General features: G+C 42.1%; 1 protein-coding gene across 10 annotated transcripts in view; it reads right to left on the bottom strand.

Annotated features, from left to right (window-relative positions):
- RHBDD1 (rhomboid domain containing 1) overlaps positions 1-16,921 on the bottom strand; it is a 210,058-nt gene that overhangs the window by 172,834 nt on the left and 20,303 nt on the right. For all 10 annotated transcript variants that reach the window (XM_086338152.1, XM_086338146.1, XM_086338148.1 and 7 more), the window contains 2 exons: positions 8,691-9,188; positions 6,629-6,761 (listed from right to left, as the gene is read on the bottom strand). In XM_086338152.1, coding sequence (XP_086194278.1) covers positions 6,629-6,761; positions 8,691-9,123 — 566 coding nt within the window. In that variant the 5' untranslated portion in view covers positions 9,124-9,188. The remainder of the gene's footprint in view (positions 1-6,628; positions 6,762-8,690; positions 9,189-16,921) is intronic.

A 16,921-nucleotide genomic window follows, 5' to 3' on the forward strand; every position in this document is an offset into this window, starting at 1 on the left:
AGGCTGCCACATAACATTGAGCAGAGTTCCCTGTGCTATACAGCAGGTCCTTGTTGGTAATCGGTTTTAAATATAGCAGTGTGTATGTGTCCATCTTGTTAAAGGAGCTTTCTCTCCAAAGCACAATTAACTTGGGTATCATTGGATTTACCCATTTGTCATTTGCTTGTTTACACAAACTCCCAAGGTGTGTTTTAACCCTATATTCAGTTGGGTTTTATTTTCTACTAAGCTATTGGAAATGAATCTATCAATATATTAAAAAGCTTGGAAAGGAATGTTGCACTTTTGGGCAAAATGTGTTAACTTTTATACTTCATCGTCTCCTTTGCTCTAGACTAACCCTTTCTCTTGAATTCCAAAGGATTTTTAAGAATAATGTTTATAACTGAGCAATCGTTACTAGCAATTCTGATTTAGGTAGGTGAAGTCTAAATCTGTGAGCACACATATCCATATAGACAGCTATCTGGAGAGCTGGCATGATTATTAATTAATAAGTCTTGTGAATTACTACTTATTCTAATGAAAAACAATAAATTGGCAGAAATCTGTCATCACAGCCTATTCTCATCGTCCCTCAAGACCCGGCAATCTAAAGCTCTTCCACTGAAGACAATAAATGTCCCGGACCTTAGAGTAAATGCATTTAACTCTAGTTTAAGCAACTAATAGCTGCTTTAAAGCAGCACCTCCCCAAATTTTTGTACTGTCCCACACTAAAAATACACTTTAGAAATGCAGCACACATATACCTAAAACAAAAGTGCCTGGAAATAACACCCTTACCACATTCAACACTGGTCTGTCTTTCTCTTTTCTTTCCTCTCTCCCTTCCTTCCTTCCTCTCTTCCTTTCTCTCTCTTTCAAACGCTGCTTGGGTCTCACTACACTGATTTCAGAACCCTTTAAAGGATTAGAACCCCCAAGTGCCAACCGCTGCTTTAAAGCCCTGTTACCTGATGGGGGATGCTGTCGTGACCCACGGTACCACAGCATCCCAGCATGCATTCCTCCCCAAGCTGCCCTCCTTGGCTCTCTTCCACCTTCACTCCAGACTCTCTCCCATACTGTCCTTTGTACTCCTCTGCTTTTCATTCTACTTTCCCCACTTCTTTTTCATTCACCTGTCTGGCATTACACAGGACAAATCTCCCCACATGCAGAGGCATAAAATAACACTTGCTTTCTTCCACTTGCAGATTCTGTGGGTCAGGAATTCAGGAAGCACACGGGTGGCTGGTGTCGCCCCCACCATGTTGAGGCTGGGCTGACACACGGCTGTTTCTAACAGCCTTTCACTCACGTGTTGTGTGCTGCTTGCTCACAGCATGGGTGAACCAGGGAATGTGGGCTCCATGGGCCAGTGTTGCCGCTCATAAGGCAAAGGACTTCTTGCTTCAGAAGTAGCATGGCATTTCTGCTGCCATCTATTGACTGCAATGAGCCACAAACCCACTCAATTCAGGGGGAGGAGCCCCAGACCCCATCTTTAAGTGAAGTTCTAGAAGAACACGTGGGACAGGAGACAATGTAACCATCATCGTCCAAATTGTTATTCCTCAACCTCATTCCTAATTCCCAAGGCAAAAGTCCAACAGACTGCTAGGAAGCTAACTCCACAGAGGTGTCAACTGGCACTCAAACACAAGGTATGCCTTTTATGTTCCCTATCCCAGCACTACTGGGGAAGAAAGAACATGCGTGTTGCATTTTAGATGAATATGCCAGAAGCACCTTATCACAAAATGTAAGCAAGGAGAGAACTCAAAGCAGGACCAGAGTTCCCTGCATCTAAGTTCATGTGGAACAGAACTTATAATCAGTCCCTGTAATGACAGAGACAAGTGGCCACTCTCCTTCGGACAAAGTGTTAACAGTTCAGGCTAATTAGGAATTGTTAATTAGCGATTTCAATGGTTACATGTGTTCTTGCATACTTCACTGCTTCCCTTTCTCTCCCAGCCCTGGCTGCATGAAGCTACCATCTTTCCTTTCATACAAGTTAATGATCCAGCAATCCCACTGCTGGGCATACACACTAAGGAAACCAGAAGGGAAAGAGACATGTGTACCCCAATGTTCATCACAGCACTGTTTATAATAGCCAGGACATGGAAGCAACCTAGATGTCCATCAGCAGATGAATGGATAAGAAAGCTGTGGTACATATACACAATGGAGTATTACTCAGCCATTAAAAAGAATACATTTGAATCAGTTCTAATGAGGTGGATGAAACTGGAGCCTATTATACAGAGTGAAGTAAGCCAGAAGGAAAAACACCAATACAGTATACTAACGCATATATATGGAATTTAGAAAGATGGTAATAATAACCCGGTGTACGAGACAGCAAAAGAGACACTGATGTATAGAACAGTCTTATGGACTCTGTGGGAGAGGGAGAGGGTGGGAAGATTTGGGAGAATGACATTGAAACATGTAAAATATCATATAAGAAACGAGTTGCTAGTCCAGGTTCAATACACGATACTGGATGCTTGGGGCTAGTGCAATGGGATGACCCAGAGGGATGGTATGGGGAGGGAGGAGGGAGGAAGGTTCAGGATGGGGAACACATGTATAGCTGTGGCGGATTCATTTTCATATTTGGCAAAACTAATACAATTATGTAAAGTTTAAAAATAAAATAAAATTAAAAAACAAACAAACAAAAAAAAGAACACTGGAGTGGGATATACTAAGCAATCAATAAATTTTTGTTAAATTAAAAAAAAAAAAAAGACACAGCGAAGTGCAGTGCCAGAGAGGCAGCCTGAGAGAGCTGGGAGCAGTGATTCTCAAAGTGGGCTCCTTGGACCACGGGAGGTCCCAGAGGCCCTTCCGGCAGTTCATGAAGTCCAAACTATTTTCATAAGAATACTGAGGCATTATTTGCCCTTTCCCATGTACTGGCATTTTAATTAATGATATAAGAGCAACGGGGGCTTCCCTGGTGGCTCAAGGGTAAAGAATCCACCTGCCAATGCAGGAGACAGGGATCCGATCCCTGGGTGGGGAAGATCCCCTGGAGAAGGGAATGGCAACCAACTCCAGTATTCATGCCTGGGAAATGCCATGGACAGAGGAGGCTGGTAGGCTACAGTCTAGGGGGTTGCAAACAGTCGGACAAGACTTAGCAACTAAACAACAACAACATAAAAGCTACAACTGCTTGTGGCTTGGCTGTTTGAATCAAGTGAATCAAGGCAATGACTCCAAAAAAATACCAAGAGTGGCTGTGTGTCTCACAGCCACAGATTCACACTCAAAGGGGAAAATGGAAGCTCTGCTTAAGAATATCCTTGATAAACAGTAAAATTTTAATTTCTTAAAAAGCATACATCTTTTTCATATGCTATGTGACAAAATGGGAAATGGGCAAAAAGCACTTCAACTCTATATCCAACTAAGGAGCTTATCTCCCAGTAAAGCACCAGTGTGGCTGGTTGAGCTATGAGATGAACTGGCCACTGTTTTTAAGGGCTCTCCCTCATCACATTTACTCGAAAGAAGAACTGACTGCCCATGGTTAAATAAATGGAAAATGGCACACATTTTCTTAAAAATAAACAATGTGAGCCTTCAAAAAAACCCCATAAAAACCCAGTGGTATCTATTGTCAATAAAATTTGAGCTTTAAGGTGAAAATTAGAATTTTGGAGTCTCCTCCCTCCTGTGCCACCTTAGGAGCAGGGTCACTTCTTCAGACACAACCACCAAGCGGGGTCCCAGGACACACAGGGAAAGGAAACGACCAAGTGAGGTGCAGCTGTCACTGGCACAAGCCACACACGGGAGCCGCGACAGGGACACCGTGCAGGGCCCTGCGGGGCTCCTGGGCACAAGGCCTCTGTGGCCCCCATTTCTGTGACGATAGGAAACAGCCTTCATTCAGCCTCCAGGACCTTCCCTGAGTCCCAGTGGGCAGATTCAAGCAGTTGTTAATCAGGGAAGGGAGAGGATGCAAAGCCAGGGAGAAACAGTCAAAAGAGCAGCCTTGAGGCAAGGTCCTGTTTCTCCATCAATGGATACACACAACCTCTCTGAGCTGCTCTGTGGATACTGACCCCTGTTCAAAGTGGGAGAGGTTAATGATTAAGGATAGTATGCTGCCCACAAGCCTGTAGACCCCAGACTAGTTGGACCTGAAAACTGATGATGTTGACTCTTACTTACCTCACCACCAGTTCATCAGAAGAAATGGCCATGGACTGATCATTCCCTCTTTGAACAATTACTATAACACTTCTATCTTCCCCAAGTGAGGACACAAGGTTTTGAGGGCATTGAACCTGCTGTGTGTCCCCCTTTGACTGGCAAAGCAGCAAAACTATCCTTTTCTACTTCACCCAAAACTGTCTCTGAAATTTGATTCAGCATTGGTGTACAGAGAAGCTGAGCTTTCAGTATCAAGAGCAAAAGACCCAGCAAAGAAGAGTGGTTACTTCACCCTGCTGTGCAGGTCCATACCCCTCACAGGGCTGGCTGTTTGGAGTGGCTTCCCTCCATAAAACTCCCTAACTGGGGGAAATTACTAATTCTGTGGATTTCATAAAACACAGAGGGCCACAAATGTTTGCTTGGCAGATTTTTTTTTCCCCCTCCCAAAGGGCAGCTCATTAAGTCCATCAATAAAGCAGGCTTTGTTCTAAAGATTTACAATGTTTTCCCAATGAAAATTCTAATTGACAACCACCAGGAGAATAATAATGCGGAACAGCAGAGCTCTGGTTTCTCCCATTCTTCCAAGATCCATCTCAAAGAAGCACTCCCTTCTTAGGTTTGCTGGACCAGCGCTCAACTCTGTCTCTACTGGACACACACATAAGGAGATGCCTGGATATCATCAGTTTATCATTCTAAAGTAGTCAAATCTTCAAAAACCAAAAGATTTAGTCTTTCAGACTTCAAAGGAAATTCCATTTAATTCCCAGGCTCAGAATATCAGGTCCCTCCATGCAGAATAAGCATATTACATAAAAATGCAACCATGTCTTTTCTATGTAAAAGGAATGGAGGCGGGGGTGGTATTGCTAAAAAATAAAAATGCAAGATGAGAGTCTTATGCAATAGTTGCATGAGAATATTAAAGGCACAGCTATTCAATGGATTCATTATAGAATAAAAGTTCAAGTACCAGAGGGAGTGATTTTCATATGAATGTTGGGTGTTGCCCTCACACACAAGAGTCTCTGGTCTACACAGAGAACCGAGTCACATCGAGCAAGTCAGGGAGCTGTGAGTGACAAGGTATAGAGAGGGCTGTTCAGATATGGGACACACATTACTGGACCCTTTTTCAAAGAAAACTTTGAAGATTTTGTTAGGCTTTCTTGGTAGAACTGTCACAAGATAACAATACAGTTGCAAATGAGTGGAGTTCAGCGGCCACACCACTGCCTTTTACAGACCAGCTGGCGAAGGCTGCCCTGACGGGAGGGGAAATTAGCATTAAAGAAGGACTCAAGGTTACTGGCCTGACACGCAGCCCAAGGAGAACACTCTCAAATAAAGTACAACACCCAACATAGTCACACAAACCAAAAGCAAAACAAAAGAGCTCCTTACTGAAAAGAAAAGCAGCCAAAAAATATCCATACTTCTTTCTGAACCTTCCTGAATCTCTCCCTTCTCCAAATAGCTTCCAGGTCCCCAGCGTTTAAAAATAAATGTGCAAACCATGGGCTTCCAGTTGCATTACACAGATTAAGAGAAGTGCAGCTGGTGGAAGAGGTAGGGAAATAAAAAACAATTCATTCCTTTTTCTGAAGAGAAAGCAGAGAAAAGAATCAAGGTAGGGAAATAAAAAAATGATTCACTACTTTTTCTGAAGAGAAAGTAGAAAAAAGAATCAGAGTGGAAAAGCAACCCCCAACTCCATCCCCACTCCCCTGGGAACGTTCAGACCAGGAATCAGAAGGCTGGAATCCTAACTAGCCTGGTATCTACCACCAGCTGTTCAATGAGTCTCCAAGCCTTCTGAATTTCCTTGTCCTGATCTGTAGAGGAAAAGTTACAGATGTCAGGGATTCCCAAACTGTATTCCCTGGAGCTCCAGGGTTCCAGAGGTGCTTCTGACACAGCCACAGTGACATTGAGGTGAATCAAAGGGAATGGGGTCCTGTGCTTCAGTCCACCCAAAACAGTTCAGAGTTGATCCAGTTCATACGTCAAGACTGTGGGTAAAATCTGCTTATCATCAAATCACCAAGACAATTCACAACTTAAGTGGCTTAAAAGCATTAGTCCTGTAAAATATCTTTTGATATTTTAATCTTTAAAATTATATGGTTTCTAGCTGCCTCTCTGAATTAACATTATTAGAATTAACTAATTGACAGGCTGGTTAATATTAACCCCCTAAGTTGTGTACCAGGTTCTACTTAAAAGGTGAGAAAATGGAAACTCACATAAGAGAAGTACATCAAAATCACACAGCTCAGTAGCTGACAGGATTCAAACACAGGAATATCTGACATTAAAACCATTAACTGTATTCTGTCCTTAGAGTTAAAGAACAAACTTCACTGTAAAAGAGAACGGGTTACCTCATTATTACTACAATTCTTTCTCCATGGAATATCAGGTCCTTCATTTGCATTCTCTAAGAGTAAACACTCACCCTGGCGAGATGAAATGAATAGCCAAGAGTTCCACCCAACAAGCAAATCTGTTGGATACAGGAAAGCCCAAAACGTTGACAAAGCCTCCAGGGCAACAATGGTTGTTCAGAACTTTCAAAGCAAACAATACTCCTAAAAGAGAATAAAGAGTAAACAAATATCAGCAATCCAAATGCAGAGATGATCAACACTGGCAAAAAAAAAACTAACTGAAGTAAAAATGATTATCTGACTACATCCAACCCTTGACTTTGAAACATATTCTATTCCTTATAACAAGTCAACCCAACATTTGGCAGAAAGACAATCCTCAAGGTAACCATTCCTTCAATGTTTCTTTTTTTTTTCCTTTGATCTTTTGGCTGCACCGAAAAGCATGCAGGACTTTAGTAATCCTACAGGGATCACACCCTCAACCCCTACAGTGGCATCCCGGAGCCTTAAGCACTGGACCACCAGGGAAATCTCCTTCAATGTTTCTTAACAGAAGTTCATACTGCCTTTGAGTATGCTATTAAATATATAACACATAAAAAGGGAATAACATACTAGTAATGGTACTAAATGCGGAGAAGGCAATGGCACTCCACTCCAGTACTCTTGCCTAGAAAATCCCATGGACGGAGGAGCCTGGTAGGCCAGTCCATGGGGTCGCTAGAAGTTGGACACGACTGAGCGACTTCACTTTCACTTTTTACTTTCATGCATTGGAGAAGGAAATGGCAACCCACTCCAGTGGTTTTGCCTTAAGAATCCCAGGGACAGGGGAGCCTGGTGAGCTGCCATCTATGGGGTCACACAGGGTCGGACACGACTGAAGCGACTTAGCAGCAGCAGCAGCAATGGTACTAAATGCGACTGAATTTAAACTTCAAAATCATTAATTGTATGCTATGTGATTTTTAACTCAATTTGAAAAAACACCATTAATGTGTTTTTTCCTAACTCCTATGGAAAGACATATTGAAGGCAGGGCATATTTCCTTTCTTCTCACATAGTTAGATGCATGAAGATGAGGAAAGGGGAAAGGACAGCAGGGAAAGAAGAGGGAAGGGTTTGTTTTCCTTCTGTTTCAGGACAATTCCCCTCCTACCCTTTACATTATAATTTTTAAAGAAGACCTATTTTAAGTCTGATGGCAATTCAGCCCTACAAGAAAAATTTAAGAAAAGAACTAGTGAGGGGCAACAGTGAGAGGCAACGTAACATGTGGTTTAAGTCATGTAGACTAGTTTCAGATCCCAGCTCCATCACTTACGAGATGTATAACCATGACTGATTTCTCTGTGCCTTAGCTTCCTTACTTAGAAAATCAACACAAGGCCACCTCCCTATGGACCTGTTACATTAATTAAATAGCATAAATTGTGCATAGAGACTGGGCTCCCCAAATGGCACAGTGGTAAAGGATCCAGCTACCAAAGCAGGAGATGCAAGAGACTCAGGTTCAATCCCTGGGTCAGAAAGATCCGTTGGAGATAGAAATGGCAACCTGCTCCAGTATTCTTGCCTGGGAAATCCCACAGACAGAGGAGGCTGGTGGGCTACAGTCCATGGGGTCACAAAGAGTCAGACATGACTGAGCGCACACACACGTATAGAGAATATCATGGTAAGGAGGTGCCATCAGAGGGTGTGGTACCTTTAATGGCTTTTAATTAATGGTATTAATTAATTAATGGTACCTTTAATTATTGAGAGGCTGCTGATCTTTTTAGAGAACTCCCTATCACAAATACACCAGTGTATCTCTCTCTCTAGCCCCATCACAATGGAGCCAGGGCATAGTTCCAAAATCTTATTTCCTGCAAAACCACCTGTGGGCAGACCATAGTCTAAACTGTCCAAGAATGAATAATGCAGCGTAATAGGAAATAGCAAAATCAATGACTCTCCCGTGCTCCAATCAGCCTCTTCTCCAAAATCCAAGCCCCCACAGTCCTTAGCCACTCAGATGTCAGTTCCCTCACCAGATGGGACCCCCGCTTCATAAGACAGCAACAGCTGCACCTCCCTTACTGTCTTCAGGCAGGCTACCTTTAGAAATGTGTCTGCCTTACCTGAGAAACCGACAGCACAATTCCTTTTGAAGTCAGGCTCATTCAGAAATTCTGCCAGAGCAAATTCCAAGAACAGGTACACCACCCCAGTGAGGAGGGAGAATGTGACGATGATGTAGGCAAACCATCTACTCCCCAGTCTTCTCTCCAGATGAATTCCTTTCCACAGCATGGATACCATATTGAAATACAGGTGCCAGTCATCCGCATGGTGAAGAGGGGAAAGCAGCAGGCGCTGCCAGTCCTTCTGATAGTAACACTTCTCCACGCTGAGGCAGGAGCTAAGCAGTGGCTTCAGGGGATTCAAGAAGAACCAGATGTTGAGAGCCAACGTTGCCAGGGTGACAGGTGGAACATTGTTGATCCCAACCTGGAAGATTTGAGAAAGGAGCAGAAGCAGCCCGATGTTAACTCCTCTTGATCTCCGATGCATGGTGAGATATCAAGCCGGAGATAGGAAGATGTGGTCAGGTTTGGGGAATACACAGGCAGCTGAGTCTAAAATACAATAAAAAAATGCACATGAAAATCCACCAATTAAGAATTAGGGCATCGACAAGATATGCTCACAGGAAGATGAGCTTATGTTACATATATCTCATCTCCCATTTAATGGAAACATTTATATTCCATGTCGTCCAGAGCAACTCCCAGGACACCGGCTGCCGTCTCTCCTCATTGTACATCCTAAAGGAGAAATGTTATCCCAAATCCCAGTGGGCCAGTGAATGGTTGGGTATGCTTTTTTGGACAAACATGCCATAAAAATGTGACTTGCCTCCTGTATAAAAAATACTTATAACCTAACAAAAAGACAAAGATACTACACAAATATTTAATGATACTACACAGATACTTAGTGATTTCTTCTCAGAATGCTAATTTTAAAGAAATTTCAATGTTGATATATTAGAGTCTGCCCCAAAGTTGTTCGACACTGGCAAGTCTTAAAATGCAAGGATATATTATCTTCTAGTCCGTATTGCCAGATGTTAACTGCTACAATGCTTTATTTTCACAAAAGTTTCCACTTTTAAATGTTCCACTATGTGCCAAATCCTGGAGTGAAACGCGGTCACTGTCTTTAAGGAACTCATTTTCTCCTAAGAACTAAACCAACAGCAGCCACACCGTGTTTTAAATGCAGGGACAGAGGAAGCCGCGACCCGAGGCCGCGACTCAGCCTGACGTTATGGTCTTGAAGGGTAAACTGGATTCACCAGCGAGGAAAGAGTACCCTGTTCACTGGTCTACTTCTCCATGCCCTGGGCTGACCTTGTGAACTACTTTGGTTGACAGAATGAAGAGCAAAGGACACTAGTTCGGAATCTAGGCTCAAGGTGATTTGCAGACTTCTGTTCTCTTTTGGAACCCTCCCGTGCAACCATGCACACAAGTCCAGGCTAGCCTGCTGGAGGATGGAAGACATGTGCTCTAGTCACCTGATGGCCGCAGCCACTGACCAGCTAATGCCTCAGAAACAGACCTGTTGAACTGACCAAAAGTGAATAAGTAAGTCCAACTGGGGGCTTCCCTGGTAGCTCAGCTGGTAAAGAATTCACCTGCAATGCAGGAGACTCCAGTTTGATTCCTGGGTTGGGAAAATCTCCTGGAGAAGGGCTATCCACACCAGTATTCTTGGGCTTCCCTGGTGGCTCAGATGATAAAGAATCCGCCTGTAACGTGGAGACCTGGGTTCGATCTCTGGGTTGGGACGATCTCCTGGAGGAGGGCATGGCAACCCACTCCAGTCTTCTTGCCTGGAGAATCCCCATGGACAGAGGAGCCTTGCAGGCTGCAGTCCATAGGGTCACAAAGAGTCGGACACGACTGAGCTACTAAAACACAAATCCAACTGAGCCCAGACTAATTTGCTGACTCACAAAACAGTGAGCTAAACAAATGATAGCTTTTATCAATAATAAGATATTTAAAGTTTTTTGTTTATTTTTGGCTGTGCTTGGTCTTTGCTGTGCAGGCTTTTCTCCAGTTGTGGTGAGCAGGGTCTACTCTCTACCTTCAGTGCCCACTACTCAGTATGGTGGCTTCCCTTATTGCGGAGCACAGGCTCTAGTGTGTGTGGGCTTCAGGAGATGCAGCTCCCAGGCTCCAGAGAGCAGGCTCAGTAACTGGAGTGCTCGGGCATATGGGATCCTCCTGGACCACAGATCAAATCCATGTCTCCTGGATTGACAGGTGGATTCTTTACCACAGAGCCACCAGGGAAGCCCAGTAAGTATTTTAAATTAATTTCTCTAAGTTTTGGAGTGGTTTGTTGCACAGCAATGACTAAACAACACCAAAGGCCTTTGCTTTGGAAGGAGTCTGGGTTATGCTTTTGGGAGGAAGCTAGTAAAGAAAGGGGCACAGATTAAAGATGCAAGAGATAAACAGAATCAAGTCCTGAGAGGAACAGCCTTGTCCACCACAACAAGGAAGAAGACAAATGTCAGGTACAGATACGGGTAAACAGGCAGATTAGGGGAAAGGATGCTAAAAAAGTTCTCCTCTAGTGGTTTTCTGATTTGCCTGATTTCCCCTTTTCTGAGCTTTCTTGGCTTCCAGTCAAATACATATCTCACTCTGATACACTAAAGATTCTCATTCAGACAGCACACTGGAAAGTGCATAGCTTTGGATTAAAAAATGGCTAGACTCTTCTACTTACTAGCCCTGGGACATTGGGCAAACTACTTAAACTTCAATTACTTCACTCTAAATTAGTAATAATACCTCCTTCCCAGGATCACTGTAACACGTCTAGAATAAAGTAGGTGCTGAATAAACGGTAGCTACTATCTTCACTGGGGCTTCCCAGGTGGCTTAAGGGTAAAGAAACCAGTTGCCAATGTAGGAGACGTGGGTTTGATTCCTAGGTCAGGAAGATCCCCTGGAGAGGGAAATGGCAATCCACTGAAGTATTGTTTCCTAGAGAATTCCATGGACAGAGGAGCCTGGCAGGCTACAGTCCATGGAGTTGCTAAAGAGTTGGACATGACTAAGCAACTAAATAACAACAACTTTTCATTACAATAAAGTAATCTCACTTAAGAGAAAAAGCTTTCACAAATGAGAGCATTCTAATAAGACTCAAATGTACTCCCTAACCCGCCCCCCATATGGATTCTTATTAACATCACACCCAAAAGAAAAAATTATACATATATGCACGTGTCGTATGTGTATCCCTATTATTAGCACTCAAATTTCTTTATTGCCAGGGCTTATCATTATAGCTTTGTAGCAATCTCATAAACTAGAGAATTTAATAAAATTTCAACTGAAAAGCTCCCAGATAATTTTGGAGAAACAGTCTATATTTTTCCCATTGACTTTCATGTTGATTTTCAAACCTCCAACGATTGTGACAAGTTTGCAATTCCCCTAAATAGTTATATATATATATATATCTCGAACATCATTACCTGTAACGGGAATAATGGAAAAATATGGCCATGGTCATTAAGTAACCAGCTTAAAAGAGATCACAAAATAAACCCTTCAGTACTAGTACAGTGTCCTATGATACCAGGCATATGTGCAGCAGAAAACCAAAAGTAATTGTCTTTGCTTAAGAAAAGCCAAGACATAAAAGAAAAGCAAATTCCTCTCAACTGGAATTACTAGAGATGAAGAGTACAAACAAAAAGATAGTGGCATTTCCCCGAGCCTCTCTTACGCTGTGCACCCAGGCTCACGTTACACTTGCTTGACTTCTGCTCAGACCCAAAGGCCCCCTCTTGTTCTCCTCCCTTCTCACCTCTGTCTCCCCACTGATGGCTGCTCCTGCTCCCCTGGGCCGCTGGGCTCTCCTGTAGATCTCCTGACTCCTTCCAATCCCCCTTTCTTTACTTTGCAGTTTCCCTCCATTCTTACACTCTACTTTGCATATACTCATTGAATTCCACTCTCATGGTTTCTATAATTCTTTTTATCAGGATGGTTCCCAAATTTATATTTTACAGCCTTTATTTCTCAGATTTCAGAGATATAACCTTCTAGGAAGAATATAATCTGCCCGTTCTCTTGCTCTCACAGAATGACTATTCAGCCATACCTTCAATCACTAATTTATTTAATAAATAACAAGTGCTGATTGCATGCCAGCCCCTGTGCCAGGCACCAGAGGCACAGCAAAGACCAAAACCCTAGCAATCTCAGTCCCTAAACGGCCCATTTCTATTTGTTGAAGGAAATAAAAATACTGGCTGCAAAAAAATCACAGGATGAATAAAACGACACACTTAATAGTGCAAAGGCAGATAAAACCATAACCAATGTGAGAAGTGCAAAATATGTATCAGGCTCTGCTTTCACAAAGGCCAACGGAACATAAAGTTTTGAGTTTTAAGTAGCCAAGATCAATCCAAGTCTTTTAAGTAGCCAAGATCAAGCCAAGTATTGTTTCATATCAGATCTGTGGCCCAGTTTCCTTTCTTGTAAGTTATACCAAGTCAGACATCCAAGGTGAGGGGTGTAGCCTGTTTGTAACAAGGTAACAGAAAATCCAACTAGTTAATGTGAAGATCAAATATGTAATTTGACCTTGTGGGTCAGGCAGGCACAGTTCTAAGAACACCAAACAGAACAGATCACAAGTGGCATTTCCTATAAGATGAATATTGTCCTGTCCATCAATATACAGAAATTTCTAGAGAGTTAAGCTAAGCTTATTTAACTTATATGCAGAGTACATCATGCGAAATCCTGGGCTGGATGAAGCACAAGCTGGAATCAAGATTGCAGGAAGAAATATCAATAACCTCAGATAAGCAGAAGACACCATCCTTATGGCAGAAAGTGAAGAAGAACTAAAGAGCCTCTTGATGAAAATGAAAGAGGAGAGTGAAAAAGTTAGCTTTTTCACAGAAAACTAATATCATGGCATCCAGTCCCATCACTTCATGGTAAATACATGGGGAAACAATGGAAACAGTGAGAGACTTTATTTTCTTGGCCTCCAAAATCACTGCAGATGGTGACTGCAGCCAAGATATTAAAAGACGCTTGTTCCTTGGAAGAAAAGCTATGACCAACCTATACAGCATATTAAAAAGGAGAGACATCACTTTGTCTACAAAGGTCCAACCAGTCAAAGCTGTGGTTTTTCCGGTAGTAATGTACGGATATGAGAGTTGGACTATAAAGAAAGCCGAGTCCCCAAGAATTGATGCTTTCGAACTGTGATGTTAGAGAAGACTCTTGAGATCCCTTGGACTGCAAGGAGATCCAACCAGTCCATCCTAAAGGAAATCAGTCCTGAATATTCACTGGAAGGATTGATGCTGAAGCTGAATACTTTAGCCACCTGATGCGAAGAATGGGCTCATTGGAAAAGACCCTGATGCTGGGAAAGATTGAAGGCAGGAGGAGAAGGGGACAACAGAGGATGAGATGGTTGGAAAGCATCACTGACTCGATGGACATGAGTTTGAGTAAACTCTGGGAGTTGGTGATGGACAGGGAGGCCTGGCGTGCTTCAGTACATGAGGTCGCGAAGAGTCGGACACAACTGAGCGACTGAACTGAACTGAAGCTGTGGGAGACAGCACAGAAGCAAGATTGATGACCTGGAAACTGGAGCAATGTGTTTGGTTTTGAAAGTGATTTGTTTATTCTAATCTGTACCCAGACCATAACCAGTTATACCAGCTCAAGGAAGAGCAGGTTGGGCCCTCACTCCAACCCTGCCCTCACCTTATAAACACTTTCTTTCCCTCACACTCAACATGTCCCAACCTGAACATTGGAAGGTCCCTTCCAAGTCTGGCCCTCCCTCCACGTTCCAGATCTCAGGACACAGAATCCCCATCCACCTAGCTATTCATGTTGGAGATGCTGATAACATCCTGAACACATACTTTCCCCTCTTCATCCCCAAATCCCAACCACCACACTTTAATTCTTCCAAACTACTTTTTATCAATCTCCCTCTTTCTACCCCTAGATCCACTACATTAACCTAAACCACCATCATAGCTTGCCTGGATTACAACAAATTCTGCTTCTCCTTCTTATACCCACCAACCACTTTCCACCACTGCTCAGAGTAATCATTATAAACTGAAGTTGGAATACCCTGCAGTAAGCCATCAAAGGCTTATTGTTAAAGGCTGGATGAAGTCCAAACTCTTGACCACAATTACATGCTTGTGATAACCAGTGCCCTGCCTGCCCCTCTGGGCTCATCTCACACTGGTCTCTGCCTTATCCGCTATGATCCAGATACTCAGGTGCTCCCACCCGAGAAACTTCAGGGTCACAGCATAAATGCTGAGGGCAGAGTTATCTGTTTTAGCCACACTGAATACCCAGAGCCTAGCATAGTGACTCATATACTCATATGACTTGTGTTTGTCCAATGAATCATAATTAGCATGTTAAATGTATCTACCTTATACAATAAATTAGACTGACTGACAAGGTCTGAATACCTATGATACATTCATCCCTAAGTATTTTTCCTACAATTGCAGCAGCCTTCCTCACAGCACTATACATATTATTCCACTTAATACTTTCAGTTTTTGAACAGTGTTTGTAACGTTTACCTCAACTTTACAGGAATAAACTTCTGCTGCATTTAAAATGTATTAGTAAGTTGCTTTGCCAGAACTATTTGATAAAATAATGGCATTTTAATTATGCAGTAATACACACCAGACAGAGCTACATCAAGGTTGTGACAGAGAGAAATGGAAGACCTCTTAAAATATTGATAGGAAAATTAGCCGCAGTTACTTTTAATGAGAAATCAAAAATTAAACAGGTGTGTAATAAGAAAAACTAAGTGGTTAGAACAAACAAAAGAAACTGAATTTATAATCTGGGAGCCCAACGTGTCTCACGGGCGGAAGAAAGGAGTTTTACAAAAAGGGAAAAGAAACTAAGTACAGTGATTTTCAATTCTACTCACAAAAGCAAGAGATATTTCATCATCACCATTTACCATGGTGACCCTGTATCTCAATTTTCAGTTTAAATGTTCAAGGACTCAGGCTATTAAACTGCAAACATATATAAACTATATTATATATAATATAGTTATAAACTATATTCCCGATTTGGCATCTGATAGTAACCAAATTAATATCACAAGAAAGAAACTACAGTCCTAATAAGAGTAATTGAACACTATTCTGAAAACAGCCTTCTATGTCATTAAAAGTGCAACAGATCTTAAAATTATTCACTGAGAACTTTTAAAATTGTGTGAGCTTTTTCTTTAAGAATAAAGGATTATTTCTAAAGAATAAAAGGATTATCAATACATATTTGAGGTAGAATAATGATATGTTATTATTACTATTTTCACGCCTTTGGAAAACTTCATTCATATATATATTTATATGAAAATAAAAAAACTCCATATATATATTTAAGCATATCCTCTTTAAAAAAATCATAGAGGAGAACGTATGTTTGTCCAAGTCACTTTGCAAGTATTTATCAGAGGCCCGCTATCACTCAGGTTGAATATTTTGCTAATGCCTGACTTTCCAGATGCTTAAATATTGATTTTTAAAAATTGAGCTATAATTCACACACCATAAATTTTACTCTTATACTACACATCTCAGTGGGTTGTGTATATTTCACAAGGTTTCACAATCACCACCATCATCTAATTCCAGAATATTTTTGTTCCATCTAAATGAAACTCTCTGTACTTACCTCCTCAACCCTCCACCTACCCAGTACCTGGCAACCACTAATCTACTTTTCACTTCAATGAATCTGCCTATTCTGAACACTCCATACAAACAGAATCATACAGTATGTGGCCTTTCGTGTCTGGCTTCTTTCACTTAGCACACTATTTTCCAGGTTCATCTATACTGTATGAAGTACTGGTACTTAAGAGTTCCTTTTCATGATCCAACAATATTTTATTATATAGATAAACCACACTGTTTTATCCATTTGTGATGGACATTTGGGTTACTCCCACTTTTTTGGCTATAAAGAATACTGCTGCTATGAACATTCACGTACAATTTCTTTGTAGAAACATACCTTTCCCGTTCTCTGGGACATATACCTATACGAAGAGAACTGCTGGGTTAACTCTGGGGCTTCCCAGGTGGCGCTAGTGGTAAAGAATCTGCCTGCTGACGCAGTAGACTTAAGAGACGTGGGTTCGATCCCTGGGTTGGGAAGATCCCCTGAAGGAGGGTATGGCAACCCACACCAGGATTCTTGCCTGCCTGAAGAATCCCATGGACAGAGGA

Source organism: Bos grunniens, chromosome 2 (assembly GCF_055505025.1).
Source record: "Bos grunniens cultivar Pamir isolate PY7600 chromosome 2, Bosgru_T2T1.0, whole genome shotgun sequence".
Lineage (NCBI taxonomy): Eukaryota > Metazoa > Chordata > Mammalia > Artiodactyla > Bovidae > Bos > Bos grunniens.